This window comes from Gnatocerus cornutus, chromosome 6 (genome assembly GCF_029298725.1).
Source record: "Gnatocerus cornutus isolate USDA-ARS CGAHR chromosome 6, icGnaCorn1.1, whole genome shotgun sequence".
NCBI classification, from domain to species: domain Eukaryota; kingdom Metazoa; phylum Arthropoda; class Insecta; order Coleoptera; family Tenebrionidae; genus Gnatocerus; species Gnatocerus cornutus.
In genome coordinates this window covers 19,480,596-19,507,283 of record NC_142238.1, presented here as the reverse complement: position 1 = coordinate 19,507,283, position 26,688 = coordinate 19,480,596, and the positions used below count along the sequence as shown (strand labels likewise).

General features: G+C 35.5%; 6 protein-coding genes and 1 long non-coding RNA gene across 10 annotated transcripts in view; 4 read left to right on the top strand and 3 right to left on the bottom strand.

Annotated features, from left to right (window-relative positions):
• Nucleotides 1–2,194: 2,194 nt before the first annotated feature.
• Nucleotides 2,195–3,720, top strand: LOC148173669 (uncharacterized). The gene is made up of 4 exons (XR_015770241.1): nt 2,195–2,268; nt 3,182–3,312; nt 3,366–3,504; nt 3,557–3,720. It is a non-coding gene; the product is annotated as an uncharacterized LOC148173669 (long non-coding RNA).
• A 301-nt stretch (nt 3,721–4,021) lies between these two features.
• On the top strand, nt 4,022–9,481 carry LOC148173666 (uncharacterized). The gene is made up of 4 exons (XM_088038737.1): nt 4,022–4,141; nt 7,343–7,478; nt 7,531–7,813; nt 7,857–9,481. The coding sequence occupies exons 1-4, from the start codon at nt 4,109–4,111 to the stop codon at nt 9,394–9,396; spliced, it is 1,992 nt and encodes a 663-aa protein (XP_087894863.1). The 5' UTR covers nt 4,022–4,108; the 3' UTR covers nt 9,397–9,481.
• LOC148173668 (venom metalloprotease inhibitor-like) lies at nt 5,776–6,173 on the bottom strand. The gene is made up of 2 exons (XM_088038739.1): nt 6,056–6,173; nt 5,776–6,009 (listed from the first exon to the last, which is right to left on the bottom strand). The coding sequence occupies exons 1-2, from the start codon at nt 6,114–6,116 to the stop codon at nt 5,816–5,818; spliced, it is 255 nt and encodes an 84-aa protein (XP_087894865.1). The 5' UTR covers nt 6,117–6,173; the 3' UTR covers nt 5,776–5,815.
• Nucleotides 6,327–6,857, bottom strand: LOC148173667 (venom metalloprotease inhibitor-like). Its single transcript, XM_088038738.1, has 2 exons — nt 6,655–6,857; nt 6,327–6,613 (listed from the first exon to the last, which is right to left on the bottom strand). The coding sequence occupies exons 1-2, from the start codon at nt 6,737–6,739 to the stop codon at nt 6,393–6,395; spliced, it is 306 nt and encodes a 101-aa protein (XP_087894864.1). The 5' UTR covers nt 6,740–6,857; the 3' UTR covers nt 6,327–6,392.
• A 1,933-nt stretch (nt 9,482–11,414) lies between the features above and the next one.
• Nucleotides 11,415–14,053, top strand: LOC148173665 (uncharacterized). 2 transcript variants are annotated; one of them, XM_088039042.1, is made up of 4 exons: nt 11,415–11,803; nt 11,976–12,163; nt 12,210–12,474; nt 12,516–14,053. In XM_088039042.1, the coding sequence occupies exons 2-4, from the start codon at nt 12,010–12,012 to the stop codon at nt 14,026–14,028; spliced, it is 1,932 nt and encodes a 643-aa protein (XP_087895168.1). In that variant the 5' UTR covers nt 11,415–11,803; nt 11,976–12,009; the 3' UTR covers nt 14,029–14,053. The 2 variants fall into 2 exon arrangements, with proteins under 2 accessions (XP_087895168.1, XP_087895167.1); XM_088039041.1 differs by lacking the exon at nt 11,415–11,803 and having other exon boundaries at nt 11,935–12,163.
• Nucleotides 14,054–14,087: 34 nt separating this feature from the next.
• Nucleotides 14,088–14,694, top strand: LOC148173664 (protein CutA homolog). Of its 3 annotated transcripts, none has more exons than XM_088039043.1 (2): nt 14,088–14,219; nt 14,297–14,694. In XM_088039043.1, exons 1-2 carry the CDS (start codon nt 14,176–14,178, stop codon nt 14,679–14,681), a joined length of 429 nt encoding a protein of 142 aa, XP_087895169.1. In that variant the 5' UTR covers nt 14,088–14,175; the 3' UTR covers nt 14,682–14,694. The 3 variants fall into 3 exon arrangements, with proteins under 3 accessions (XP_087895169.1, XP_087895172.1, XP_087895171.1); XM_088039046.1 differs by having other exon boundaries at nt 14,088–14,236; XM_088039045.1 differs by having other exon boundaries at nt 14,088–14,240.
• Nucleotides 14,683–26,688, bottom strand: part of LOC148173663 (uncharacterized) — a 28,859-nt gene continuing 16,853 nt past the window's right edge. Inside the window, exons 7-15 of the mRNA XM_088039912.1 lie at nt 20,610–20,638; nt 20,410–20,452; nt 20,275–20,364; nt 17,209–17,411; nt 16,950–17,075; nt 16,788–16,895; nt 16,504–16,660; nt 15,510–15,749; nt 14,683–15,399 (exon numbers count right to left, since the gene is read on the bottom strand). Coding sequence (XP_087896038.1) covers nt 15,125–15,399; nt 15,510–15,749; nt 16,504–16,660; nt 16,788–16,895; nt 16,950–17,075; nt 17,209–17,411; nt 20,275–20,364; nt 20,410–20,452; nt 20,610–20,638 — 1,271 coding nt within the window. The 3' untranslated portion in view covers nt 14,683–15,124. The remainder of the gene's footprint in view (nt 15,400–15,509; nt 15,750–16,503; nt 16,661–16,787; nt 16,896–16,949; nt 17,076–17,208; nt 17,412–20,274; nt 20,365–20,409; nt 20,453–20,609; nt 20,639–26,688) is intronic.

Below are 26,688 nucleotides of genomic sequence, written 5' to 3'. Positions count from 1 at the left end.
AGTTGGTTAAAAGTTGATGATAAAATTTATGATACCTACTAGATTAATTCCAAATAACCAAAACTTCAAAAGCTTCTAATTCGGTTAATTGTTGACGTACGTAGATTTTGAGCCTGGATTTGGAAATTGCGCCAAATTCTGCGTAAAATAAGCCTCTAAAAATAACCGAAAAATCGACCGAAGAAGATTTACATAGGTTTAATAATATTTTTTTGTGGCAAACAAAGTGCAAACCACATCTCTCTACTATCGTGGTGTCTAAGATATGAAGCACCGATATTTTTGAATCTTCAAAAATTTGACTCTTTAGCAACTACTCAAAATTTTTAATCCGCCATAACTTATAGTTATTTATTGAGGTACGGAAAAAATAGAACAGTTTTGAATTGAACGTGAGATTCTATGTTAAATGAGCACCCAATAACTTAAGTTTCCTTCACAAATAAATAAGACATTGACCAAGCAACAAAAGCGCGAGAAAACCATGGCAAAGATCGCATTTTTCAATTTTTCAATCTGTCTTAGTTTGGGAAATATGTAGTGTTAAATATTTCGGAACTCAAAATTGACTATCCTGATAATTGGACCAATTTTTTATAAAATTCTTTTCTGAAGGTGATCAATTTCATCATTTAGACCAATCATTAACATATTATTTGATTTTTTACACCCGTTCTTTTCATTCGCCGATTTGGACCAATATTGTAAGATATTTTTGTTTATCGAATAAATTTCTCGTTGAGTGTGATTTGTATTAGCCTGTTAAAATAAGATTGTCAATTTTTATAACGAAAAATGCAATTGTTTTGATTATTGTCAATTTTATATTTGTTTCTTATGAATGATAATAGATCTAAATTATTCTGTAGAAAACAAAAACTGTGTAATATGAATTTTCCTAATTACTGTAAAATATATTGTACATTCGTTGAAGGAAATATTATGTCTACGCATAATTGACTATTTGTTTTTCTATTTACGTTCTAGTATTTTATGGTGATTATTATTTACTACACTTTTGTGTTTTATTATATTGTTCAGTACAAATGGAAATTTATTTTTAGTATTTCTAAATTAGTCTTTGAACATTTTATTTAAAATTTTGACTTTGTGTTATCCTATTTTATTATCAGTGTTTTGTGCAACAAATAAAAAAGTAGACTGATAGTTTTAATACCTACACTTTTTTTTTAATTTCTTTTCTTTTACTTTCCATTTAGTTGATAACCCCCCCAACCTCCCAAAATTAAAGTGAGCTAGAAAAGATAATAATTACAGAATGTCCGGAAAGTCTCGCACCACCGTGAAACTGTATCATCGAACAATGTCATATGTATCACCGAAAAAATGTTAAAAAAAATCCATATCTTCAATTTTTCGAGGTATGATGGATTGAAGAGGCAAAGTTTGATGCGAAAATTAACCATTTCTGTGCAATAATTTTACGTTCAGATGAATTTGTTACTTAAAGGACATTTTGCGCAAAGGCATGGTGCAAAGAAAATCGGAAAAATCTTGTAAGAAATGCCTGAAAACTGTTAACAAGATTTTTGAATCAACAATCTCGATCAGTGTGGCATTTTCCTAATTTTCTTTTGGTCCTCCTGCGAAAACAGAGAGTCTGGAATTTTTTTTAACATTTTTTGGTACTCTGGGAGACCACCTAATTACCCCCTTTCAAGGTGGTGCGCCACTTTCCGGACACCTGTATTATAATTACTCGCATGGATTACTGGTTGCATATTCCAAGAAAATGATTCAAAATTTCTAATAATTTTAATTTTAGACTACATCAGCGAATTTGATTTGCGAATCTAATTCGCAAAAATTTAGGGCGATGTTATTTCCGATCTGGTACCGGTTTGGAAGGTTACACTACGGATCAATACTATCCATTGATACCAGTCTGCAGAGCACAGCGCCTGTCGGCAATTAATATAAAAGTTGTGTTACTGATTTATTCATAATTTATTATATGTATAATTTAAAAAAGCCAAATTTCTTCACAATCAATATTGTTTATTTAATAAATCAATTCTTGGTGTAACAATACTTGTAAGATACCAGAATTTTTAGAACCCTTATCACAAATCAATAAAACTCTGTAAGTGTAATGTATTTGCTTTGAATTGATAAAGTTTATCAGTTTTGAGCTTAGGATTTATGATTATCTGAGATTATTTCCACGCTTTTTGCTGAGACTAGTTATTGTATTTTTACTGTATAAAATTTGTGGCTGTAAGCTTAAAATTTGTCGAACTATAAGAGGTGAGTTTAAAAGTCGCTTCGTTCTAAAAACACGATAGGCTCGGTTCACAGAACCTAAATGAAATCTTTATTTCGATTAAATATTTACCATCATGTTAAAGGTGATGGTTTTTCCGACAATCAAATGTCAGCAATCATCAAAATAGTTGCGAGATTAACTTAATTTCAATTAAATTATTGTGTAAACCGGCCTCTAAAGTTATACAAGTATGTACCGGGTGTTCCGCGAATTGCCGATCATAAGGAAACAACATGGGAGTTTGGATTTTATTTTTTCCTGCTCTGCTGAATTTTTAAATTAATTTTGGCTAATAGAGCATTTTGGCTCAAGAGAAGTCTTATTCGGAGAGTTATTTTCAGAATTAATGTAATTACGGCATTAGTAAAAAAAAACAGTTTAAAAATGTAATATTTCAAATTTCCCACACGAAATTTCAAAGGTTGTGTGACTGCGAAATGAAGATCTGTCACTTTTTACTTAGATAACGTCGCTCTATGCCTAAACTAACCTTTTTACTGCAAATCTGTCTCTCCAAATCAATTTTATGGCTTGTGTTTACTTTAGGTGCCAAGCACGCACTACAGTAAAAAAGTAAGGTTAGATAGACTAAATGTCATGACAGCTCTCCAATTTCCAGTACCACCAACTTCGAAATTTCGAGTGGGAGATTTGAAATTTCACGTTTTTGATTGGATTTTTTTATTAATGCCGCAATAACATTGGATTCTAAAAATTGCTATCAAATAAAAATCTTTTAAAGCTCAACCCACCATTAACCGATTTTAATTTGTATTGTTTGGGAGAACAAGAAAAAACAATTCAAAATTCAACCTTCTTTGACTATCTTGAACAATTCGCGGAACACCCAGTACTCACTTATGTACTTCCATATCTTAATTTTGTAATTTTTAGATCGATTAATTTAAATATCGTGCCAAAATGCTACATGCAGTATGCTCATTTGTCAACGGTTGCTACTGACAACGTGTTGACAACTAAAATAAACAAATAATTCAAATGACTGTGAAAAGTTTGTCGAAGTCGTAAAAAATCTCTTTCAAAGTTAAACCCTTGTGCCAAAATTGACGATTTTTAGGTCCAGTCTCTTCGAGGTGGTTGGCCGAGTACCCATAAACAATTCTTGGATAGAGAATTTTCTAGGTTTGTTTTCTACCAATAATACCAATAGCCCAAGAGCCCACAATACCGTTGGGTCACAGTTAATAGATCCGTTGGTTTGTTTAGTAATATCCTGTTTAGTGCTACGTAATTAGCAAATATTTCTAGACCGTAGGTGCAATTTATGCTGACACTGACACTGGTGGTCAGGACCAACGGATTTGTACTCCTCCCGTTTGATTCTCATGAGCTGTATTGCATTTCTCAACTCAAAGAAACGTGGTGTTTTTCCGTGTCTAAAAATATCACCAGGAACACTCTAAAAATATCCCAATTCCCCACATCTGTTCGTCTTGATTTCTTCGCATCGCAATGAGTCCCCTCCACACAGTTAAATAACGAGCAAATGGCCATTAACTGATATCTAAAGTAATTAATAATTGCAATGAACGTCCCCGATCGCCCCAATGATGGTCCATTTGAATAGTTGAGCAAGCAACAGTGATCGATATTGTTCTCCCGCCTCTTTCAGCGGTTTGGCGTCAGTCGGGTAACTGGGGGAGTTGGTGTAGCTGTAGACCGTAGCTTAGAGCAGTTCAGACGTCGGAACGAGACTAAAGTGCCTTCTGCGAAAATAGACACCAAGGTAAACGTTGTTCCGTTCAACCCAACGTTCAACATGATCATTGCGAGGTAGAAAATGAGTGAAAAAAGGGAACAATGGGAGCCCCATCTCTTAAAAACCCCCTCCTTGTGAGTATTCCTACATTTTTACTTTATTAAAACAGTGCGAACATGGGCGACAACGTGTACACTCCTCGTCAACTTCAATGCTCCTCTTTTTCGCGATATTGACGTCAATATGCGGTAGCGTGCGAACTGTACATTCACCCTTGACATTCGTGACGGCTCCTGCCTTATCCCTTAATCAGTTTCTAGGGTGGGATTATCCAGAACGAAAATATTTCCTCGGGAATTTGTTTATTGTTTGGCCAAGCGGTGTTTAATTAGTTTGTTAAAACTGTTTAAAAAGAGTAAGGTCGCTGTCACGGTGAATTATGACTGATAAAATTTTAATCATTAAAATCCATTAAACGGTGAAATCATAGTGCGACAATTCGGGGTGAATCATCGATCAAACAGAGGGTGCCAAGGGCTCCAGTCATTGTTGGCGCTGCAGGTGCGCAAATTGCTTGGAAATGTTTATTTTCTTGGTACTGTTCGTTTATTTGTCCTCACATCGCTGCACTGGAACGAAGCCATTAATTCGAAGGACGAGATTACAAGAAAAAACACTGAATTTCCATAGTTTGTGTTTTAACGAAAAACGTGTGAGATCTTTTCAAAACGCATTTTACGATGCAAAGAATCGATCGCACACGGAAAAATGCAACATTTTTTGATTACGTCACGGTAGCATTTTTTATGATTCCTCGAAGTTTTTATGTAGTTTTTTGCACGTTTCAGTTGCAAAATTGGTATAACTGACCCTGAACCCACTACAAGTGACATCACTTTGTTCCATTTGAATTCGGTTTTAGCCGCGTCGAAACTGATCAATTTATTATTATTGAGGTAACGTTAGCGATCGATTGAACCAATATTTGCTTGAAAGAAGCATCGTAAAATGCCATTAATTAATGTTAAATATCAGCGGGAAAAGGTAGTTTTATCTACATATAATTATAAGCGTGGAATGTAAGAAATTAAGATACTATTGTCAGTGAGTAAACACTGCGAACTAGAGATCTTTGTTCTGACAAGAATTGACCTTGTTATTGATTAAAGTGAATTATTGATGGCTGCGGACAGAATAGATGTTTCGAATAAATTATAGAATGACAATAGTAAAATAAACTTGGGCTAAAATAAAATTCTAATTGCTTGTCTATAACTTTTATCGTCTTATCCAGTCATAAAGTTATCCAATTAAAGTGCAATTTGCTTAGTGGCAAGTTAGTTTTATTACCTATAAGTGTTCTTATCTTTTGTCGATATTTCTTTGTTATATATTTTTCTACTCAATTTTCCAGTGAAAAATTCAGGTCATTCTGAACTATGCAAAGATAAAAAAGAAAGATGAAGCCCAAAATTCGATTTTGATTTATTTAACTTCAGGACTTTAGCAAGTATCTGAAAGATTAGAAACGGATTTAAGGAATCTGAAGCTGAAAAATTCGAAAGAATTAAAGAAAATAATACGAAGAGAATATCCAAAATTGCCTGGCGCATTAAACTGGTCATATTTTCGTAAATTTTCCACATTTTTCCGCCTACGACTTGCCAAAGAAATGACTCCTCAGATCTACAAATCTCAGCTTTTCGGCAGCAATCAAATATTTACTTTCGGTTAGCCTATTTTAAACCACTAATATTTAAAGTAACAGTCTCAGGTTAGACATTTATTGTAACCATAATTTACATCTTTCATTTGCGACACTCAGAAACAGGAATACAAACTCCTTCTGCATTTCTTGCATATCCTTTGACACAGTAACAAGCGTCGTTGCATCTAATGTTGACAATGGGGCAAACTTGGCCAAGAGTGGCACATTCTGTCTGACAAGCACTTCCGCAATCGTAAAACTCATTGGGACGGGTGCAATTGAGTTTGGTTACACCTGTGAAAAGTTAATAAGACTGTGATTGTATAACGACGTTTCTTACCTCTTGGTGTTGCAAAGGCTACGGAGGCGATACAGACGAGAACACCTAAAAAGACTTTCATGTTAAAGTGCGAAATACTCACTGACTCATGTGGGAAAATACACCGAGCATTTTATATGTACGGGGATTCCTATCTTTTGTTTATCTATTTGCTATCGTGCGAGGAGTTTTGTCTTGTTTGGAATAAGAACGATTTGCAAATCTGTTTCTGTTTTTTTAAATCAACCTTGAGGAGAATTAAACAGGTAAAATCCAATCAAACTAATGGAGGTATATTGCTGGTTGCGTCACCCAAGGCGTGTTCCGTTTTAATCAACACAATTGTTTTATTTATTAATTACACATCATCTTGAGATTCGCTAGAATGGTGACATTCGGAATTTGGGATGCAGTCTCCTTTTTCATTCCTTGCAAATCCATCAATACAATAACACGCAGAATTGCATAATGCGCTCTCAATGTCACACGGTTTTCCAAGAGTTGCACATTCCGTCTGACAGACGCTTCCACAGTCGTAGAATTCGTTGGGACGAGTACAATTAATGAACTCTTCTGAATCTATAAAAAAATTAGTTTATGTCTTGAGCAAGTGTACTGACCTTTTGATAGATCCGTTGGTGTAGGTGCTACCAATGGAAGCACCACACAAATTACAATGCCAATAGTAATGGAGAACTTCATCATTTTGAAACACTGAGGTGTTAAATGACATGTTTTTATATGAGCGTCGTTCCCACTTCTTGTCACGAGATGTTAATTAGCGGAATTTGCGCGGATATTTTCTTTCATGCGTTTTTATTGATGGGAATACTAATTGCCTATTATAATAATGTGTGTTTCTGTAATGAAGGCATGCTAATATCTTTGAAGAGGATCTAATGAATGTCTCCATGTTGCGTGACTGCGCTTTTATCGAGACAATCTAAGTATGTGGAATATTTATGACAATGATGTTGATTATCATTGAATGTATTCTCATGCTCGCTTATGAATTATGAATATTTTTTGTTAGTCGATAGTAAAATTAAACAAAGCATTCGATTTTATGGTATTAAATATAGTTCGTAGTTTCACATTGGTAATGCTAAACCAATTCGTTATTTAATACCATGCAAATACCCCCATGGCGTGCCCAAGGCCATCAACATTAAAATTCATAGAACAGACCACAGCTTCATGACGGTTTTCTCCTGAATTATACATAGACCCAGTAATAGAGCGGTTTTAACAGTTCCCTTTAATAGAATAAGTTATTTGATTGGTGTCTAACATCTTTTTCTTTTTCAGGATTGGCCTATCAAAAAGAATGGAAGCGTGCGCAAGTGCTTGGTTACTTGTGTCGTGTTGACATTTGTAATTATTTTTTTTTATTATACACAATTTAATATTCATAGTAACTTTGAGGAAGAATTTCAACTAAATTGTAAATATCTTTCACTGTAAAAGCGTCACCGCTAATGAGGTTTAATTTTTAGATTCCAAAGCCAGTGCTCTAAGCGATTCTGATAAATTCTTAATACACACATCGAAATGTCGAATTCCTAACGATGATCCTTTTAATGAAGAAGTTCGGAAGTTTTATCATCAGGAGTATTACCGTCCTTGTTCCAACAAACCAATCCTGACATACATAGAGAAGAAGAATTCTGTTGTGACTTTACGTATTAATGAGAGTCTGTTATCGAAGTACAGTCGCTTTCAAATTAACTGTTGCTATTCGGAGGTGACGAGGAATAACAGCTCGGACGAGGACGTGAAGTAAGACAGTTGAAAATTTAACTTGTTGCTACTTCTTGTGTAGTTTTTCAGATTGTTTCCCGTTTGAAACCAGCGTCAACATAACCGCTTCCATCGTCACCGTCAAGTGCAAATCTTCTTTCAATCACGAAGTATACTCGAATGTTCATGCTGTTATAACCCCCAGTCAGCTCGCTCCACAAAAAGTGAGAACATGGCCGCCAGAAGCAACCCCTTTCAGCGTTTTGTTCGTCGGAATCGACAGTATTTCCAAAATGAACCTATTTCGCACGATGCCAAAATCGTACAAGTTTCTAGAAGAGCACGACTTTGTAAACTTAAGAGGCTACACGAAGATCGCCGACAATACGTTTCCTAATTTAATGGCGATTTTGACGGGGAAGACGTGGACGCAGGTCTACGAAGAGTGCGACCCCAAGAAAAATAACATGAATAACTGTGATATGATATGGAATAGATTTAGTGAGTTAGGATATATTACAGCGTACGCTGAAGACGAGGCTTCTATTGGGACGTTTAATTACAATAGAAAAGGCTTCGCGAAGCCTCCGACGGATATGTATTTTCGCCATTATATCATTGCGGCGGAAAAGTTACGCTCTATTCGAAGATTTGGGATGCATACTTGTTCCGGTCCGGAGAGTTCTGGAGAAAGAATAATGAACCTTGCCAAAGATTTTGCTGTTACGTTTAAGAACTACCCCAAATTCGCACTGTTTTGGATGAACACGTTCAGTCACGACAACGTGAATCTTCCGTCGTCTATGGATGACAAAGTCGAGGCGTTTTTACAAGAGATGTACCACCATTTGGAGAATACCATTTTAGTTTTTTTCAGCGACCATGGGTTTAGATTTGGTAATATTCGTTACACTCATACTGGGTGGTTGGAGGAGCGCTTACCGTTCATCTACATCCATTTACCGAAAGTTTTTAAACAGACCCATCCGCAAGAGTTCGACAACTTCCTAACCAACACCAAAAGACTAACCAATCCTTATGATATTTACATGACTCTCCAAGATATTTTATTCTTTGCTAATCAAAGTTATCAAGTCCAGCCAAGCGTTGCTTGTCCCAAATGTCACTCTCTATTCCAAGAAGTCGATGAAGCGCGTAGTTGTAAAGATGGTGCTATAGACCAACACTGGTGCATGTGTTCTGGTCACTCTTACGTCAACCCGAACAAGAAAATTGTCGTTAAAACCGCAGAATATGTGGTTTCTGAGATCAATTCGTTGATACAATCTTTTAAAGAGGGCAGTAAGTGTGCTGTTTACTACTTCAAGAAGGTAGTGTCTGCCGGGGTCTCTGAGGTGTACTTAAATGAGAAGAATCAAAGTGTTAACTACTTGTTACTTATGGTGGAGACTAGACCTCCGGCAATGTTTGAAGCGACAGTTGAAGTCGCTTCGCAACCTCACAATATGCCTCGTTTTCATTTGTTAGGTGATATTAGTCGTACAAATAGATATAGTGACAATAGCAAATGTATTCAAGATTCTTTGAAAAAATATTGCTACTGTGATGGACTCTTCACTTCAATTAAAAGTGCCATATGTAATTTTTTGAATTGTGTTTAATTTTATATTTGTTGAATTTATTGTACAAAGTCGAAGAAAAATGATATTTTCTGCAGTTAATAAATTTGTTTTATATTTTGAATAAGTTATTTTTAATTTTTAGAAACGAGTCTTGTCTACAACAAAAAAACAGCTCGAGATCTTTCAAATCTCAGGTCGCAGTTTACAAAGGAGCAATCAAAAAACTAAAAATATGTTTTTTGGTTTTAATTTTCTTCGTTTAATTACCATCAAAAACGCGTAAAATTTTCTTCAGGAAATCTTCGGTCATTCCTCGGTTATTTGTGGTTGTACTTGAATTTTGGGCCCGGATTTGGAATTTACGTAAAATTCTGCGTAAAATGAGCTCAAATAACGCTCTAAAAAAGCGAAATATCGATCGCAGAAATTTGACATAGTTTTAGACATGTTTAGTCATGAATTTTTTCGAAATCTATCAATTGGTAAAATTTCAGATTGGTAACCTAATCAAACCTGAACAAATCTAAATATACCTAAACAAACCTGAACAAATACCTGAATGCCAGTGGTGGTATGTACCTTGAAATTTTGGAGCCCACCTAATGAAACTGAACATTACAATTTAGAAAAAAATACTAAACATTACTTGCAAAAAAGTTATGTATTTGATTTGGGAATTGTCTTAAGGAATTTGATGGATATTACGTGTAGTTGCGGTCAAATTATTTTCGAGGTCAAAGCCATTTTTTTGTCATACAGTATAAAGCACCCTTTATTTATTTCATTTTTTTATTTGCATACGTAACATTATCAGCACGATATCCGGTAATGCTATCCGCCTGCTCGATTAAATGGGTGATAAATTTTAAAACAGCGTAACTAAATACTACTGACTGAATTTCGTCAAGGAATTGCTATTAAAACACGAATTTGTTATGACTAAATGAAAAAAAAAATAAATACTTGAGATGAATGATTTTCAACAATATCAATGGCCTTCATAGGAAAACTTTTTCTTGAAATTTGTGTTTTGAGGTTTTGAAGTTTCTTCTTATGAGAGAAGATCTTCTTTTTTAGTTTACAATCAATTGAAATGAACATTTTCCGTTGAAAGTCAGACCAGTGTTGAAATTCTAAATTATTAAAACCTAATGTTAGTTTTTTCCAAAATTCGTAAGCTTGAATTTCAAGCATACTTCTTTTGGAGTACAGATATTGAATTTCTGAAGAAAGCCGCTTCCGTTTAGCAAGAGAAATTATTCTCTCACTATTTTTACAATTACTGGAAACACTGACTTTAATGAAATTTGGAAAAACACCGTGGTGTTTGCAGCTTTTTAGAAATTTAATATCTGCACCAATTAACTTAATTCTAGCACTTACCCTATAGTATACGATCTCAAAGTAGTTTTTACTTCGGGTCCAAGCCTCCAAAGTCTTCTAGGTAATCCTATAGACAGTAGGAACAACAGAAAAGTCGGGGATTTATGAAATTAAATGTAAAGATTGTGATCAGAAATATATTGGGCAAATAAGAAGGTCAATTTTAAAAAGGTTCAAAGAGCATCAAGCTCATCTCAAATTTGGAAGGTTTGAAAAATCAAGCGTTGTTTTTGATAATGACCACCACATTGATGAAAGTTGTCTTTGTTTAATTAAAAATGTAAATAATTGTAAATTTCTAGACATTTATGAAAGTCTAGAAATATTTAGGAACAAAAATGTAATAATGAACTCACACAATCCCCTCCTCCTCCCTCTACTCGCTTCTACCTGCGCCAAAGGGTGCGCGTCGACAAGCTTTTAGTATATAAGGACGAATTATTTGTTAGTTTTTAGTTTAATCATCGCTCTGCTGATGATAGCATTGCTATCGAAACGCGCGTCAGCATTTTTTGTAAAAATTTGGTGTTTGGGAAAAAATTGTAATTTTAATAATTTGTCAACACCAAGAATTGATCCAATAAATTTTCTTTGTGGACTAACTACTTCCGTAAATGTCCTAATTTCTCATTACTTTTTCCTTGAGCTAACAAACATATTTGGGTGGCCCATTGCTATAACGTAACGTTATGAAATGAATGAGAAATTTTTGAAACGGTTGCAAAATAAATCTGAATATACAGTCTCCCAACCATTTGTAGGGAAAACTGATTTTGCACCTATTTAAGTAGTCGAATTCGATTATTTAAAATCATTTTTACAAATACCGAGTGACCACAAAAAATTAAACTAATTTGATAAGATGCGATAAAAACGATGCGAAAACCGCATCTTTCTAACTGGCGTAGTTCCGTAGATATGGAACATTTAATATTTCGAAATAAACATCCACCGAAATCAAAATGGAGGTAATACAGAGTCGATATACAGTTTCATCTTCTGTTTCGAGCTTCAAAAACGCTGCTACTCAATTTTTTAACTACATAATATGCATTTGAGATAGGTAAGTATTTTGTTTTGTGATGTCAATTTTGATTTCTTCTAAAACGATCAATTTGTCAGAAGTTACACCTTCACTGATAACTACTGATAAGATATGAGTGTTAGCACAATTTCACCTGATTATCTCCGATGATTCAGCTGAGTCCGATGATTTTACTGATTTTCGATACTAGTTTCAGTCATGTTTGCGCTCTCATTGTTTTCTAAATGGAATCGCACTTTTTTCTAAGACACCGATACTTCCTAATATGCCTCATCCCGAATATTATGATTTTGTTTGGATACTACGAGAACTACATCAGGACCCAAAACGGGATTATTTTGTTCAAAGCGGTCGGTCGAGGAGACTCTCCTTACACCGGTGAGTAACAATTTTCTACTTTCATTCGAGTCACGTTTCGTCGTAGACCTGAACAAGTATCTCGTGGACACTAAAAATTGCAAAATTCCTGACATCGACCCGTTGAACAGTGACGTGTGGCCGTACTATCAAAAACAGGAATATGTTCACTGCCGCACGTTGGACCTTTTAACATCGATCGAAAGTACGGATAATAAGACGTTCCTTCAGGTCAACTACACGCTTTTGGGGGCCTACAGCTCGTCTTCTATTTCGTGCTGTTATAGCAACGTGACAAGAGGTGATGACGACGACATTGATCATACGATAAGGTAACTTCTTCGTCACCACCACGTCCTCCAACTCGGTGTAGTTTTTCAGATTGTCTCTCATTTGAGTACCGCACTCAGATCTCTTCAAGCCTCATTAAAGTGACGTGTCGCGACGACTACCAGGAGGTTTACTCCAACGTCCACAGCATCATCACTCAGAAACCAAAGAAGGAAGTTGATGGCTACAGTGTTTTTCTCATTGGGATCGACACGATGTCGCAACTCAATCTCATGAGAACAATGCCGAAGACTTACGCTTTGATGGAAGATAACGACTGGATCAACCTTAGAGGTTACAACAAGATTGACGATAACACTTTTCCGAACTTGATGGCGATTTTGAGTGGTATGAACTTGACTCAGATCCACACCAAGTGTAACCCTGAAAAGAAGTTTTTAGATGAGTGTGATATCATTTGGAAGAGGTTTCGGAAGATGGGTTATGTAACTGCGTACGCTGAAGATGAGAGTCGTTTGAACACATTTAGCTATTTGATGAAGGGATTTAATGATACTCCGACTGATTTCTACTTCAGACCGTACTTTTTAGCTGCTGAGACTCTAACGGTGGTCACGCAGTATTTGGCTTCATATTGTACAGGTCCGGAGACTTCTGGTGAGCGGATCCTTGACATCATCACGGACTTTAGTCAAGCCTTTGAGGACAAACCGAAATTTGGATTGTTCTGGATGAATACTTTTAGCCACAATAACATAAACACCGCGTCTGGAATGGATGATGTCTTCGAGAGGTTCCTGACCAGTTTAATGAGGAAAGTTTCAAAGAATAGTGTGGTGGTGTTCTTCAGTGACCACGGATTTCGTTTCGGGAAGATCAGGTATACGTATAGTGGATGGTTGGAAGAACGACTTCCTTTTATCCACATCTGGGTTCCTCTTTCCTTCAGGAGGGATCATCCAGACAGTTACTATAATCTCAAAGAGAACGCTAATAAGTTGACAACACCGTACGACCTTTACATGACTCTTCAGGACATTCTAAGATTGTCCAATGATTCTTACAAAGTACAACCAAGTTTGGCGTGCCCAAAATGCCGATCTTTGTTCCAACAAGTCCAAGAGGATCGCTCTTGTACCGACGCCGCCATCTCCCAACATTTGTGCACTTGCATGGGACACGTCTACATCGATCCTAACTCCGAGATTGTGAAGAAAGCGACATATTTCGCGCTGGACAAACTCAGGAGTACTATCAACTCCTTCAAGGATGGCCCCTCCATGTGTGCTATCTACGATCTAAAACACATAATTTCCTCGGGAATTACAGAAACTTTCTTTAATAAGAAAGACGAATCTGTGAATTATTTACTGATAGTGTTTGAGACGTTTCCAAAGGCCGTTTTTGAAGTCACGGTGAGCATTTCCTATCAGAATCTGAAGCCGTTATTTACGTTGCAAGGGGTGATAAGTCGGGTTGATCGGTACGGGAACACAAGTGCTTGTGTTGATAACGCTATTTTGAGGAAATACTGTCATTGTGACGGAGTTTACGCAAGAGTTAAGAAGACTTTAGATATATTGTTTAATAATTGATTGAGTAATAAACCGGTTACTGAGAGTTGTTTATTTGAATTTGCCGCCTGTATTGAGCTTGTGTTGCCGCCGTGTTTTATGTGTTGCCTATTTTACAGTGTCAAAATCAGCTGTTCCTTCAAGCTTTCCAGCTAACCTCTTCAGCGGATGTCTTTCACGCAAAAATTGCTCTTCTCAACTTTTCTTTTAGGGTAAACACCTCTTTCTTGTTGGTCTTCTTTCATTTTTTTTATTCTTAAATCACCATGTAAACGAACGTCATTTTTAGCACTCGTCGACTGACTTCCGGCGACATGTCCGGTGAAGCGATCTCCCGCAACATATCATACTTGCCCGGGACTCATTCAGTGGTCTATGTGACCACCCCCAATGAGACAGTCGCCAAAGCAATAGCCCACGGTCTTGTCAAAGAGAAGCTTGCAGCTTGTGTCAACATCATTCCAAAAATCACTTCAGTTTATGAATGGGAAAACGAAATCAATGAAGATGAGGAGTTGCTACTCATGATAAAGACGCGGACGTCGAAGATTGACGCCTTGACGCAGTTTGTTAAGTCGAATCACCCTTACACGGTGTGTGAAGTCATTTCTTTGCCTATTCAAGGGGGAAACGACGCGTACTTGAAATGGGTTGGGGAGATTGTCCCACAATAAATGCTGTTCTATATATAGTCTTTATTTTTCTTACATTTATGTACAAACCTAGTAGCCAGCCACTACCTTACATCAGTTCACTGGAGATGGTTTCCACTAGCTTCTCCACTTGCCTTGAACGAAAGTAACGATGGTCCAAAATTGCTTAAGACTAATCTTACAACTAATTACATGATTATAGTCTCTATATCCCAGTTATTTTGTGGAAAAGAACAAGAGTTTGATATTGAGAGGAGATTTTAGAGCACCGAGGGTCACCTCTTCACCCGAGGACTGATATAAATAACTTGTACTGAAATCTGAGCTTATTAAAATATATTCACGGTAGTTTCCACGTTTACCTGCAACGATTTGTCGTTTCAGGTAAACCGCGCTACTGAAGAGGTACTCTTACCATACGAAACATAGAGGTACAGTTTATTAATATATTTAAATATACACATTTATGGATTTTTGTATTTGCCGAGACCCAGAGGAACATGGTTGGTCATCTTCATTTCCTTCATCTGCTCAGGAAGTTGGATGTTCCTCTCGCTTTGTCCTTTATAAGGATCTAGAGCAACTCGCACCGCTTTATCGTCAGGACTAATTTCAAGGATTTGTCTCAGGAAATGCTGTCCATCGGAGTTAGTAGACGTCGGTCTTAAAGTTTCCTTAGCTGCTGAGAGCAGTTCCGGGTGTTCCGTGAGGGTGTCCGACAAAGAGGCGATCAAAACATCTGCAACAAATGTCAGAATGATGAATCGACACCGGAATTTGACATGTAACAACGAGAAAACTGATCAATTAATTTGTAAGTTTGCTGATTATTTATTCAGCCCGACTCACCTAAAACTTTCTTTTCAAGGGCCCTGGATATGTGTCCTTGCTCGGCTTCCACTTCAAGAAAGTTGGTGAATTTCTGGAGTGCCTGTTGAGCCTCGGCGCTTCCACGTGTGAGCGACTGTGTAAACATAACTTTAGCGAGCTGATAGATTACTTCTTCTAATGAGTACTCGGTGTACAAAAAGTCGGCGAGACGGAGACGTTCAAGGAGCTCGTCGTAGTCTTCGTCTTGCACTTTGTCGTCTGAAATTATAAACACTTGTAACTGGGAATTTTGTTAAGTAATTTGATATTTGCAGAGAAGTGGTGTCGCGAAAGCTGAGTTTCCACATTCTGTTTAATATTGTCAGCATTGCGTCCGACACATTTTCTTCTCTTTTGGAGTGGCGGTGGCACATAGCGTTGAAATTACATTCCGACACGTGACTTTGCCGTCTTGGAAAATAACATATCAGAGAGTTTAGAACGCATCAAAACACAAATATTTCTATGACACATTTAAATTCGCCTCTTACATTGTTGGCTGGTTTAATTGAAATTGACAAATATACGGTATCCCTAAATTTCCACTCAATTATGTTTAATATCGTGTTCCCTGGTATAATTTCCCCAGAGCTCGCTCAAGACACGATTGGATATTAATACAGTGTTACAATGTTATTGTCTGGAGAGTGGTAATTCCTGTACTACATGTTATGCGTGATGATGACGGTTACGCAACAGAGCGGGATTATTTCGAGAGAATTGCGACATCTTTCAGGGGATGTTATTGGAAAAGTTGCTTCAAGACAACATAAGGATAATTGTGGTGGAAAAAATTGTACAGTTTGTGAACAGACCGTGAAGAAAACTGAGCCAATAATAAAATGTTGGAAACATAATATCGGCCCGCTTTTTTATTAATTATTCTCGTTGCATTCAAATTAAAACTTTTAATTAAAGCAGAGGTGGATTCAAAAGCTTCGTTTTGACTTTAGTTTTCAACTTTCGTACTTACCGTTCGTTTTTGTTAGCATGGTAGAGTGAGTAACCTCCGGCTCCCTTTTCTTAGTTACTTCTTGCCTAAGTTGGTTCAAATTAAAAGAGTTCCGTAATTCGGGCTTGTCAGCTGCTCCGTTCTTGGAGTAAGCCGCATACTTTGGAGTTTCTTGAAGCTAGGAAAGAACAATAGTTAAACTTTTCAGGTGCTTTTTTAAAGTATTCCAATAAAACGGAGAGAACTCAGATTCCTTTGTCTTGACCCGAGTCTAAATTGGTTACTTCAATTAATGGGGTGCTTACCCTCGTGTTTTCCTTCGCGTTTAGTCCCAGTTGAGTGTAGTGGTTCTTGAGATAGTCTAAATTGTACTTGATTTCCTGGAGGAAGGAAATGGCTTCTTCTCTGGACATCTAGAATAATAATTGGATGAAACGGAGTCGTTGCTGTTATTTATTTATTTTTACCAGTCCTTCCTGGAGGAATTCCTCAATTGCAAGGGTAACTCCTTTTTCATCCCCTGTCCAGAACACGTATTCAGCCATGTCGAGGGGTGAATATTGAATTCCTGTAAAGGAATTGTATTTGTCCACCTGAAAAAAGGAGATCGATCATTTCGCGCAACAATTATGATTTTTTTCTACGAGTATTTTTATTTTACACTTTATATGCTCCTCAAGAACGCAACAACCGACCAAATGTGAAAGGAATAGGATAACAGCTCACATTGTTTCCAAGCGAATCTGGCGATCTTCTGTTACCATTTCCCGTCAACGCTTGATAGCCCACAATGTCGTGGACCACACTCTTGTGAATTCCTTGCGACGGCACCTCCACTTCCGTCTGTACTCCTGAAGACTTCTCCGCTTCTTTGGGCTCAAAATCCAAATGCTGATTTACACGAGCCAGCAATTTCCCATTTTTATTGACTAAAACAAACAGTTGCCGTTTATACCACATAAAATTCCGTTTTCCCATAATTCAGTTACGACTTTCTGATGATCATGAAAATTCAACTAGTGTGATAAATGAGGGTCGTGCAGAAAAACATTTTTATTAAAATTGACCATGATTGATAACCCGAATATTGATAGGAAAGATTAATGACTCGATATAATTGCACATTCTCTCGGCGCTCAAAAATTTACATTCCGGGAAAACAACAGTGCACCTTAAAGCAATTTTCTTGCCAGGAAAAAATTAAAGGCAGTGACAGCAGAATCGTGCCGCACATTTTAACACGAAGACGAACAAATTGAATTTTACTCAGCGCTTATGTCTCGAAAACTTAATTATGAAGACGTTCTAACTTTGAATTAATTTGCGTCCTGTGAATGCACTTTCAATCTTAGTTTAACAACATTCACAACAAAAAAAAAAAGAGAGGGATAATCAATTTTGTTTCAACGAATTACGGAGATAAATTAGACATTTTGTCGCGTTTGGTCTTATTAAACTCTATTTTTCAAGCACACCAAAAAACTGGTAGTTTCTTAGATTTACCGAAGAGGAAAGATTTAAAGTTTGTTCATCCGACGCTAAAAGAAATTGTAGTGTGCTGATATAATCAAGACGCGAGAAACTTTTTATTAAATTTTCTCGATAAACGACTCAGGCGCAAAGTTTCCAAAAAGAGCAAGTTGACAAACTTAAGAAAGAATTAATTACTAATCTAGTTGAATATCGGCGCGCGGCGCATCCACCATGAAAAAATTGCGAAGTTCGCTCATCTGGAAGAGACGAAAAAATGTAAAATTTCTCTCAATACCGTTTGGAAAGTGAAGCCCGTAAAGAAGTTTCGTTTCTGAAAAGACTCTCTTTAAAAGCGGCTAATAATCAATTTCGTTCTGCTTTGTCCGACTTCGCAACGAATTACCGAGGTTATAGTTGGGCGCTGCTCAGCAGAGTGTTTTATAAATTGATGAAAAGGCAGTGATTCTCTAAGTCAAGTTCAACTACAGAAGTCGCAAAACCGACTCATCAAAAATGTATTAGAAGCAACCTTTGTTACGAAGTTACGTGAAATATAATCCGAGTCTTGATTAAAAATTCGGGAGAAATGGAAAATATATGCTAATCCCGGATCTGTATTAGCATTCAGGGGCCGAAAATCAATGGATCTTGAAGGAGTTTTCCACTAAATGATTTCAGGTCAGCGCCCAATCATTTATTTTGCCCCAAATACGTTTTTCCGCTGGCTTTTAAATACGTAATTCCGTTTCTTCGTTGTGTTGGCATACATATTTCCTGTCGTAATAACGCAGAAACGCAAATTATGCGCCCGGTATTCACACACGGAGTAGATAGTGATTTAAAGCAGTCGGAATCCGTGTTGAGAATTTTTAAATCTCTGACGTTGAATTTACAATTAAAATTTATAACTTATGACGTCGAGTCTGCATAAATTTGAATACGCAATTTTTATGTAGACACGATATTTTTCGCGAGGCTTACTCTAACGAATATTTATTGCAATTCCCACATAAAACCCCGTTTTAGCATAAACAGATGCAGATAAAGTCTAATTTACAGCGAGGAACATGCATTGCGCAATTTATTTAATACTGCGAATGACATTTATCCTGCGTTATCTCACTGACACGAGCAAACTTCTTTCTTTGATCAACAGCCAAACCAGTGTTTAATTAATTACTTGGGTAAGAAACAAACTCACGATTAATTAATTGGGCGCTTTGTTTCTCTGTTTGACGTTTAATATAAATTGATACCGGAGTGTGTCAATCAGTAGCAATATAAATTTAAATCAATGCAAGGGAGCCGAGCTTCAAAAATGGTGGATGCGCTTATAATTAACAAAAAGAAGAGTAATTCCAAAAACAATATGTATTCAAATTTTATTATTACGAGCAGTTCTTTCGCAGTTTGTAGTGCGCTTTTAAAGTTAATGCCAACTTTATGGGATATTAAGGAACTAATCACATTGTAGTGTTAGATATAATCGCATGGGAAGAGGTGGAATTTTTCATTAAATTCCAGCTCGGATATGCAAGTTCAAGCAGGAGCTGGATAAACTTTATGATGAAATAATCACTGATGCTAGACATACATATTGATATTTGTGAATTTCGATCATTTTCAATAGAAATTTTAATTAATTGTGTTACTGCAAACTCCCGAATTGAAGCATGTTGATATTTACTCATTTACAGGTTTTTTTAAATTAGGGATACATTTGTTATGAATGCATTAAAAACCGCGTTTATTGAAAACGTTTCATTCCAAGTCTCGTGCAAACAGAAGCCAATTTAATGTTGAAATTAATTAACTTTAACACAGAATTTTTGGACTAGTTCATTAATTGCAATTAAGTCGGCGCATCCACCAACAATTAATTGAGATTTATAATTTGTTCCGTTGACCTCCAGTCCTAGTTTCTTCTGCTGCATTTAAAATATTGCAGCGAGCTCCCACTTCGCTGCTATAACTTTAAACAAACTGCATTGTTTGCTTACCATTTGAGATATGTTTTATAACAACGCAAACATTGTTTAGACACTCTCCATTTCTCTTTAAACGCGAAGAAAATCGATATATTTGCTTTGCGGTTGTACTCTCTTATGGGATTTTGCTCCAACTTCAAACTATATTTTTACCCGGAAATTAAAGTAAACAAACTTTTAAATAACGTTTGAACTGTAATTTGTACGCATTGATGTGTGATATTGTGACGCTTCAACCTCTTTAAGTTTTGATTATATCGTCGGATTAAATTTCTATTAGGAAATGGGAAAAGTTGCGCCAAGGGAAATGCCTAGATTTTCGGGATTTTACCTTCTTCTTTGCGTTCGGCGTGAGCTTCCCTCTGGCCGTTGTTGTTCGTATAGACTGTCGATTGGCTCTTTAGCACTTCCAAGGAGCTTCCTACAAAGAATCCCAATAGGAAAGTAGTGACGAAAACTAACTTACCTAGAGGCTGTTTTAAACTTTCCAACTCCTTAACACTGGCATCCTGGAACAATTTAAAATTCACGATCTTTTCGCTCGTTAACAAAAAGCGTTAAAACAACCCTCGGTGTAATCTTCTGGCAAATTTAACACAGATTAAAATTACACTAATTATCATTTTAGCCGCAGGTACTAACTGTTAATAATTTGGGGGAAATTACCTGTGCTGATGTGGAGTCCCCGGAGGAACCTGCAACGAAATAAACGATTTCCGTGAAAAAGCGAAATTAAGTTTTTTAATTACTATGTATAATTTGCTGCTTCATCCGCTCGATAACACTTGGAAAGGCACAGAGCTGTTGTCCGTTTACATGCCCAAGTAAATTGAGTTTGATTGGTTTGTATCAGGTGGTGGTGAAATGGAGGTACTGATCAATAGTTTGGTACAATTACCTGATTTTAACAATTAATTCAGCTCAGAACTAGTCTTAAATAAAACGGCAGTTTTTCAGGTTTAAAGGTTTTTTTAACAATAATATCTCTTTATATAAATTTGCTTGACAGGACACTTTTATTGTTAATTCGTTTTCATTTAACTTGTCGCGTTTTTGGAATGACTGTCATTTAAATTGAAAACAAGTACAGTTGGTATTGTAAATAACACTAGTCCACAAATTATAGACGAAATTTGTATCGACCAGCGAAAAGTTAGGACAGATTTTAGTTTCTACAGGGTCCGACAAAACTTGTGTCCACCCCTTCAATAGTCTTTAGTTTTAAAGATAAAATTTTGAAAATTTGCATACGCTCTTAGTTGACAAAGCTCTAGAAGCTGACGCAAAAATTTGTTTTTTATCATGGTTTGTTTGGCGTCGCAACGCCTAAGGAGTATAATTTTTAGCGATTTTTGAGTTTCTGCGAAAATATTCGCGAATTCAATTTTTTTCAACATAACTGTAACACAAATATTTGTGTTTTTATTTTAAATCTAATGCAAACTGCGTTTAAAACTTGCGAAAAAATGCTGTTTTATCAAGTTAGTTTTCAAAATTATGACGGCGTAGTGGCAAGCAACGTTTACACCAAAATTTCACAAGTCTCTTGATTCTCCTGTATGAAAGTTAACTTTGATTAACTTGGGCATGTTGCACTTTTTTGACATTAAAAATCGTCAATTAACATCGACAAAGCGACAAAGCGACAATTTCGCCAAGTAAGACTTTTGTTACAATCTAAAGAGAACCAAGGGATATATGTCATTTGTGACACAAGATGTTGACAGATGGGTGTAAACGTAGTTCCCAATTTTGACGTAATGAAATTGGAAACAAACTTGATAAAACAGCATTTTAAATCTAAAATGATAATTGAGATATTTTTAACACATTTATACTGAAAAACAATTAAATTAGGGGTTGAATTTACAAACCCTCACATTTAGCTAAAAATTACATTTTGAAGGCGTCGGGACGCTAAAACTATCAGTGATAAAAAACAAATTTTTGCGTCAGCTTCTAGAGTTTTGTCAACTTTGAGTGTATGCAAATTTTCAAAATTTTATCTTTAAAGTTAAAGACGATTTTAGAGGTGTTGCCGGACCCTGTATATGCATAAACCTCGATAACTCCGAAATTAACACAGATAGAAAGGTACGGTTTTTAACATCGTTTTTCTCGCGTTTTTTTACATAGGAATTATTTCCATTTTTTAACGAAGGTCTACAAATAATTAAGTTAAAAGTGTTCAAAATCTCGGATTGCGAGTTTTTTTTTCAGTTTTGCTAAACAACGTTCAAAGTAATGAAACTCTGTAACGTATCATTAGAAAGATAATTAAATAAGCCTTTTAACGAACTATGAAAGTCGCCAAGAGAGTTAGTTTTTGCAAAGATAGTCGAAAAATACTGATGAAAATTTTTAAAAACGAACGCTATTTATAACATTTTTACACTTTTTGGCATAGAACCCCTAAATTGCTACTTTGATTTTTAATCGCTAATAAGTCATTATAAAGATTGAGATCTCTGCTGTCTAATGCGGTATTAAACAAGTTATTAATGTTTTGGCATTTAAAAGTTACATGACTAAGATGAATATGAAGCGATTTTTAGAAAAAAATGCACATTTTCTTGTTTTATAGGCGGTTGCAAAGCTTATTAAATTATATTTTTAAAACACTATATACCTTTGCAAATTTTCAAGAAAAAGTAAAGAGAAGAAATTTTTATACAGTGGAACTTAAAAAAATATTTTTTCAAGAATATCTCTTGAAGAATCAGTCCGGACCTGATGGAGCAAAACGAATTTTATATTCGGAATCGGGGGGCTATTTTGCTGTAGAAATGACTATTTATGTTTTCAGTAGAATTTTGTTTGACTAGTGTAATTGGTAATTAACCCGGCGCATCCACCATTTCCCCCTTTTTTTTGCAAGAACTTCAACCTAATCAATAATAAATGTTTAACATCTCGCTTTGTTTTTTTCTCTTGGTAAAATTTAACGATCCGGCAGCAAAACTCCGGTTGGACGTCCCAATTTATTGTGTTAAGCTCAAAGTAAACATTTCAGGAATACTGTAGTTTGGAGTGAGGACCTATCAAAACATTCCATGGCAGATTCCTCAATTGTGAAGTTTATACAAGTCCGCTGAGATTATGTAAGTAGTGCACGAAAGAATGACAATGTGGACAATTTTTCAGGCGGGGCGATAGGAAACTTTATACAATATCTCCCCCTCTGTGGAAATTTTACTTTCAAACGCTTTAAAGGAATAAATCTTTCCGAGATAAAATATTCGAGAGCCTACATCTGCAATCTTTTTTGTCCTTCTTTTGAATATAAAACGACAAATTTAAAGCAAACTAGTGCGTGGCGATGTTATTATCCCAAACAATATGCAAATGACGCGTCTACATATTTTGGGGGAACGAGGTGAATAAATATGTTCACGCAAACTAAAGGAGCAGCTCATTGTTTTTAGTACATGAAAAATCCGTAACATATCTCTATAAAATCCCGCAGAGTCGCGAGTATCGACCGTAACAATATTACTCGTCTTTTGATGATATGCAGCTTGAGTGCTGTACCCTAAGGATAAAATACAAGTCAGAGCTTACAAGCAATAAACTTGGCCTTAACTCTGAAATTCTGGTTTACTACCTTCTGTCAAATCGATAACGCATGTATATTCCTGGAAGTCTACATACGTGGTCGTACGTTGTAAACCACAAGAAGTAATTAGGTTTATGGGGAGCTTAGAGCTTTGCTAATTATGGAGGATAGAACTCTGGAGGAAACTTATATAGTAATGCACGCGTTTATCAAAGCAAATAATTTAGATAATGGGCTTACGCTTGCGTTACTTACACCCAACAATAGAAACTTCTAATTGATATCTTTAAATGAACGCCCCCGCGATGATTACTTCCGCTCCGAAATTACCCTAGAGATTTCGACTCGCTGACCCTGTGAAGAAAATCTCCAGTCACCTATTCAATTATATCTCTATGTTTGCTAAGTTCGGCTCTGTATATATTTCCTGTACCAGATCCCATTTCACCATAATCTGTAATATGTCGCATATTGGAAAACTTCTTGCAACTTCGCCAAAGTCAGAATATATGAAACCACGAAACTTTTATGTGTGGCCCGAAGAAAATTTAATGCACGTCGACTTAAACTCATAACAGGTGCGTTGTATGGACTGTTAAAGCAGTTGGAAAGTTAGAAGGATCATCCTATGGCGTAAATGGAAAGTGAAGTGTTTACAATCGCGAAGGAGGGAAATGTCCGAGCCTTTTCAAAGTCGTTTGAAATATTTGTGAGGGAAACGCAGGGCTCTATTCAAAACAATAAAAAATATAGATTTCGCGCTCGCAACGCGTAAAACTTGTCCCCGAAGATACCGTGCTACTGGAATTTTCAATGATTTTACGAACGTTGCATTGTACATATACAATGTTGTTTGGTTATATTTGAGGTTAGTTTGGTATTCGGAAGGTGAATTGAGGCAATAATTAGACATCAGAATCATTCTAATGAGATATGATTATACGTCGAGGCTGTTGGGAATTCAACGCTGCAAGTCCGAAGTTTGAATTACTATTGCACAAATTACATAAGGCCTAGGAGGATGGTTTAGAGCTCGTCTTACGGAGAATTTCAAGAATGTTTTTTGCCTTTTGATATTTTTTGATTTAGCTGATGGTTCTGACGAAAAATGCGTTAAATGCTCGGCACGCTTCGCTGAACCATTTTTGAGGGGGAAACAGCGACAGTTTTTTTATTATGGGTTGCAACTCTGGGAAATTTAATGTCACATAGATCAAATTTGGAGAGGCTACTCACTTAGACTGGTTACCAACTGTTTAAAATTTCAGAATGATAGAGCAAAAGTGACGGATTTTAGAAATTTTTATTTTTTTGGATAAACCAAAAACTACAAAAAAAATTCTTAAAGGTTGTAACTCAGGTAATTTTAACACAAAATTAATCAAATTTGGAGAGGTTACTAATTTTGACTTGGTTACTGGTGCAAAAGGTCAAAATGATAGAGCAAAAGCAACGGAGTTTAGAAATTTTTATTTTTTGGATTAACCAATTACTACGAAAAAAATTTATTAAAAGTTGTAACTCCGGTAATTTTAACACCAAATTAATCAAATTTGGAGAGGTTAATAATTTTGACTTGGTTACTAACTGTGCAAACTTTCAAAATGATAGAGCAAATCCGACAGATTTTAGGAATTTTTATTTTTTGGATGAACCAAAAACTACAAAAAAATTACTAAAGGTAGTAATTACGCTAATTTTATTTTAACACGAAATTAATCAAATTTGGAGAGGTTAATAACGTTGAATTGGTTACTAACTGTGCAAACTTTCAAAATAATAGAGCAAATCTGACTGATTTTAGGAATTTTTATTTTTTAGATGAACCTAAACTATGAAAAAAAGTTATTAAAGCTTGTAACTCCGATAATTTTAACACCAAATTAATCAAATTTGAAGAGGTTACTAATTTTGATTTGGTTACTAAGTGTGCAAAAGGTCAAAATGATAGAGCAAAAGCGACGGAGTTTAGAAATTTTTATTTTTTAGATTAACCGATTTCTACGAAAAAAATTTATTAAAAGTTGTAACTCCGGTAATTTTAACACCAAATTAATCAAATTTGGAGAGGTTAATAATTTTGACTTGGTTATGAACTGTGCAAACTTTCAAAATGATAGAGCAAATCCGACGGATTTTAGGAATTTTTATTTTTTGGATGAACCAAAAACTACAAAAAACAATTACTAATGGTAGTAATTACGCTAATTTTATTTTAACACGAAATTAATCAAATTTGGATAGGTTACTAATTTTGATTTGGTTATTAACTGTGCAAAATTATAAAATGATAGAGCAAAAGCCACAGATTTTGGATTTTTTTTTTGATAAACCAAAAACTACAAAAATAATTATTAAAGGTTGTAATTCCGGTAAATTTAACACGAAATTAATTAAATTTGGCAAGGTTACTAATTTAGATTTGACTACTTACTGTGCAAAATTTCAAAATGATACAACAAAAGCGACGGTTTTTAGAAATTTTTATTTTTTGGATGAACCAAAAACTACGGAAAATTAAAATTAAATGTTGTAACTCCGGTAATTTTAACACCAAATTAATCAAATTTGGAGGTTACTAATTTAAACCTGCTTATTAAGCGCGTCAAATTGTAAAATCATACAAAAACCGGAAGAAACTAAAGAAAATTTTGTTTTGGAGATGAACCAAAAACTTCTCAGAAAATATGTTAAAGGACGTTGCTATGGTAATTGTAACTAATGAAATTTGCGGAGGTTACTAATTTTGCCGTAATTACTAAGTGTTCAAAATTTCAAAACGATAAAGCGAAAACGACGGATTTTGAAAAATTTTTATTTTTTGGTTGAATCAAAAACTACAAATGTGGTAATTTTAACACCAAATTAATCAAATTTGGGGAAGTTACTAATTTAGACTTGCTTATTAAACGTGCCAAATTTCAAAATTATACATAAACCTGAACACAATAAATAAAATTTTTGTTTTGAGGATGACCTAAAATCTTCTGAGAAAATATGTTAAGAGCCATAACTCTGGTAGTTTTAACACCAAACTAATCAAATTTAGAGAGGTTACTAATTTGGATTTCTTAATTGAGATTGCAAAATGGAAAAGTAACAAAGCAAAGTATAGAAGCTCTCAGATTAAAAATAATAATTTATAGTTGTTAAAATGGTGGATGCGCCGGGCAAATATATTATAATCTT

Coding starts and splice junctions, on each gene's coding strand:
- LOC148173666 (XM_088038737.1), top strand. CDS start 4,109: ATGGGAGCCCCATCTCTTAAAAACCCCCTCCTT. Junction 7,479..7,530: donor GGAAGAATTTCAACTAAATT/GTAAATATCTTT, acceptor TTTAATTTTTAG/ATTCCAAAGCCAGTGCTCTA. Junction 7,814..7,856: donor AGCTCGGACGAGGACGTGAA/GTAAGACAGTTG, acceptor CTTCTTGTGTAG/TTTTTCAGATTGTTTCCCGT.
- LOC148173668 (XM_088038739.1), bottom strand. CDS start 6,116: ATGAAAGTCTTTTTAGGTGTTCTCGTCTGTATCGCCTCCGTAGCCTTT. Junction 6,010..6,055: donor AGCCTTTGCAACACCAAGAG/GTAAGAAACGTC, acceptor AACTTTTCACAG/GTGTAACCAAACTCAATTGC.
- LOC148173667 (XM_088038738.1), bottom strand. CDS start 6,739: ATGATGAAGTTCTCCATTACTATTGGCATTGTAATTTGTGTGGTGCTT. Junction 6,614..6,654: donor ACCAACGGATCTATCAAAAG/GTCAGTACACTT, acceptor ATTTTTTTATAG/ATTCAGAAGAGTTCATTAAT.
- LOC148173665 (XM_088039042.1), top strand. CDS start 12,010: ATGGAATCGCACTTTTTTCTAAGACACCGATACTTCCTAATATGCCTC. Junction 12,164..12,209: donor AGGAGACTCTCCTTACACCG/GTGAGTAACAAT, acceptor GTTTCGTCGTAG/ACCTGAACAAGTATCTCGTG. Junction 12,475..12,515: donor GACATTGATCATACGATAAG/GTAACTTCTTCG, acceptor AACTCGGTGTAG/TTTTTCAGATTGTCTCTCAT.
- LOC148173664 (XM_088039043.1), top strand. CDS start 14,176: ATGTCTTTCACGCAAAAATTGCTCTTCTCAACTTTTCTTTTAGG. Junction 14,220..14,296: donor TTCTCAACTTTTCTTTTAGG/GTAAACACCTCT, acceptor CGTCATTTTTAG/CACTCGTCGACTGACTTCCG.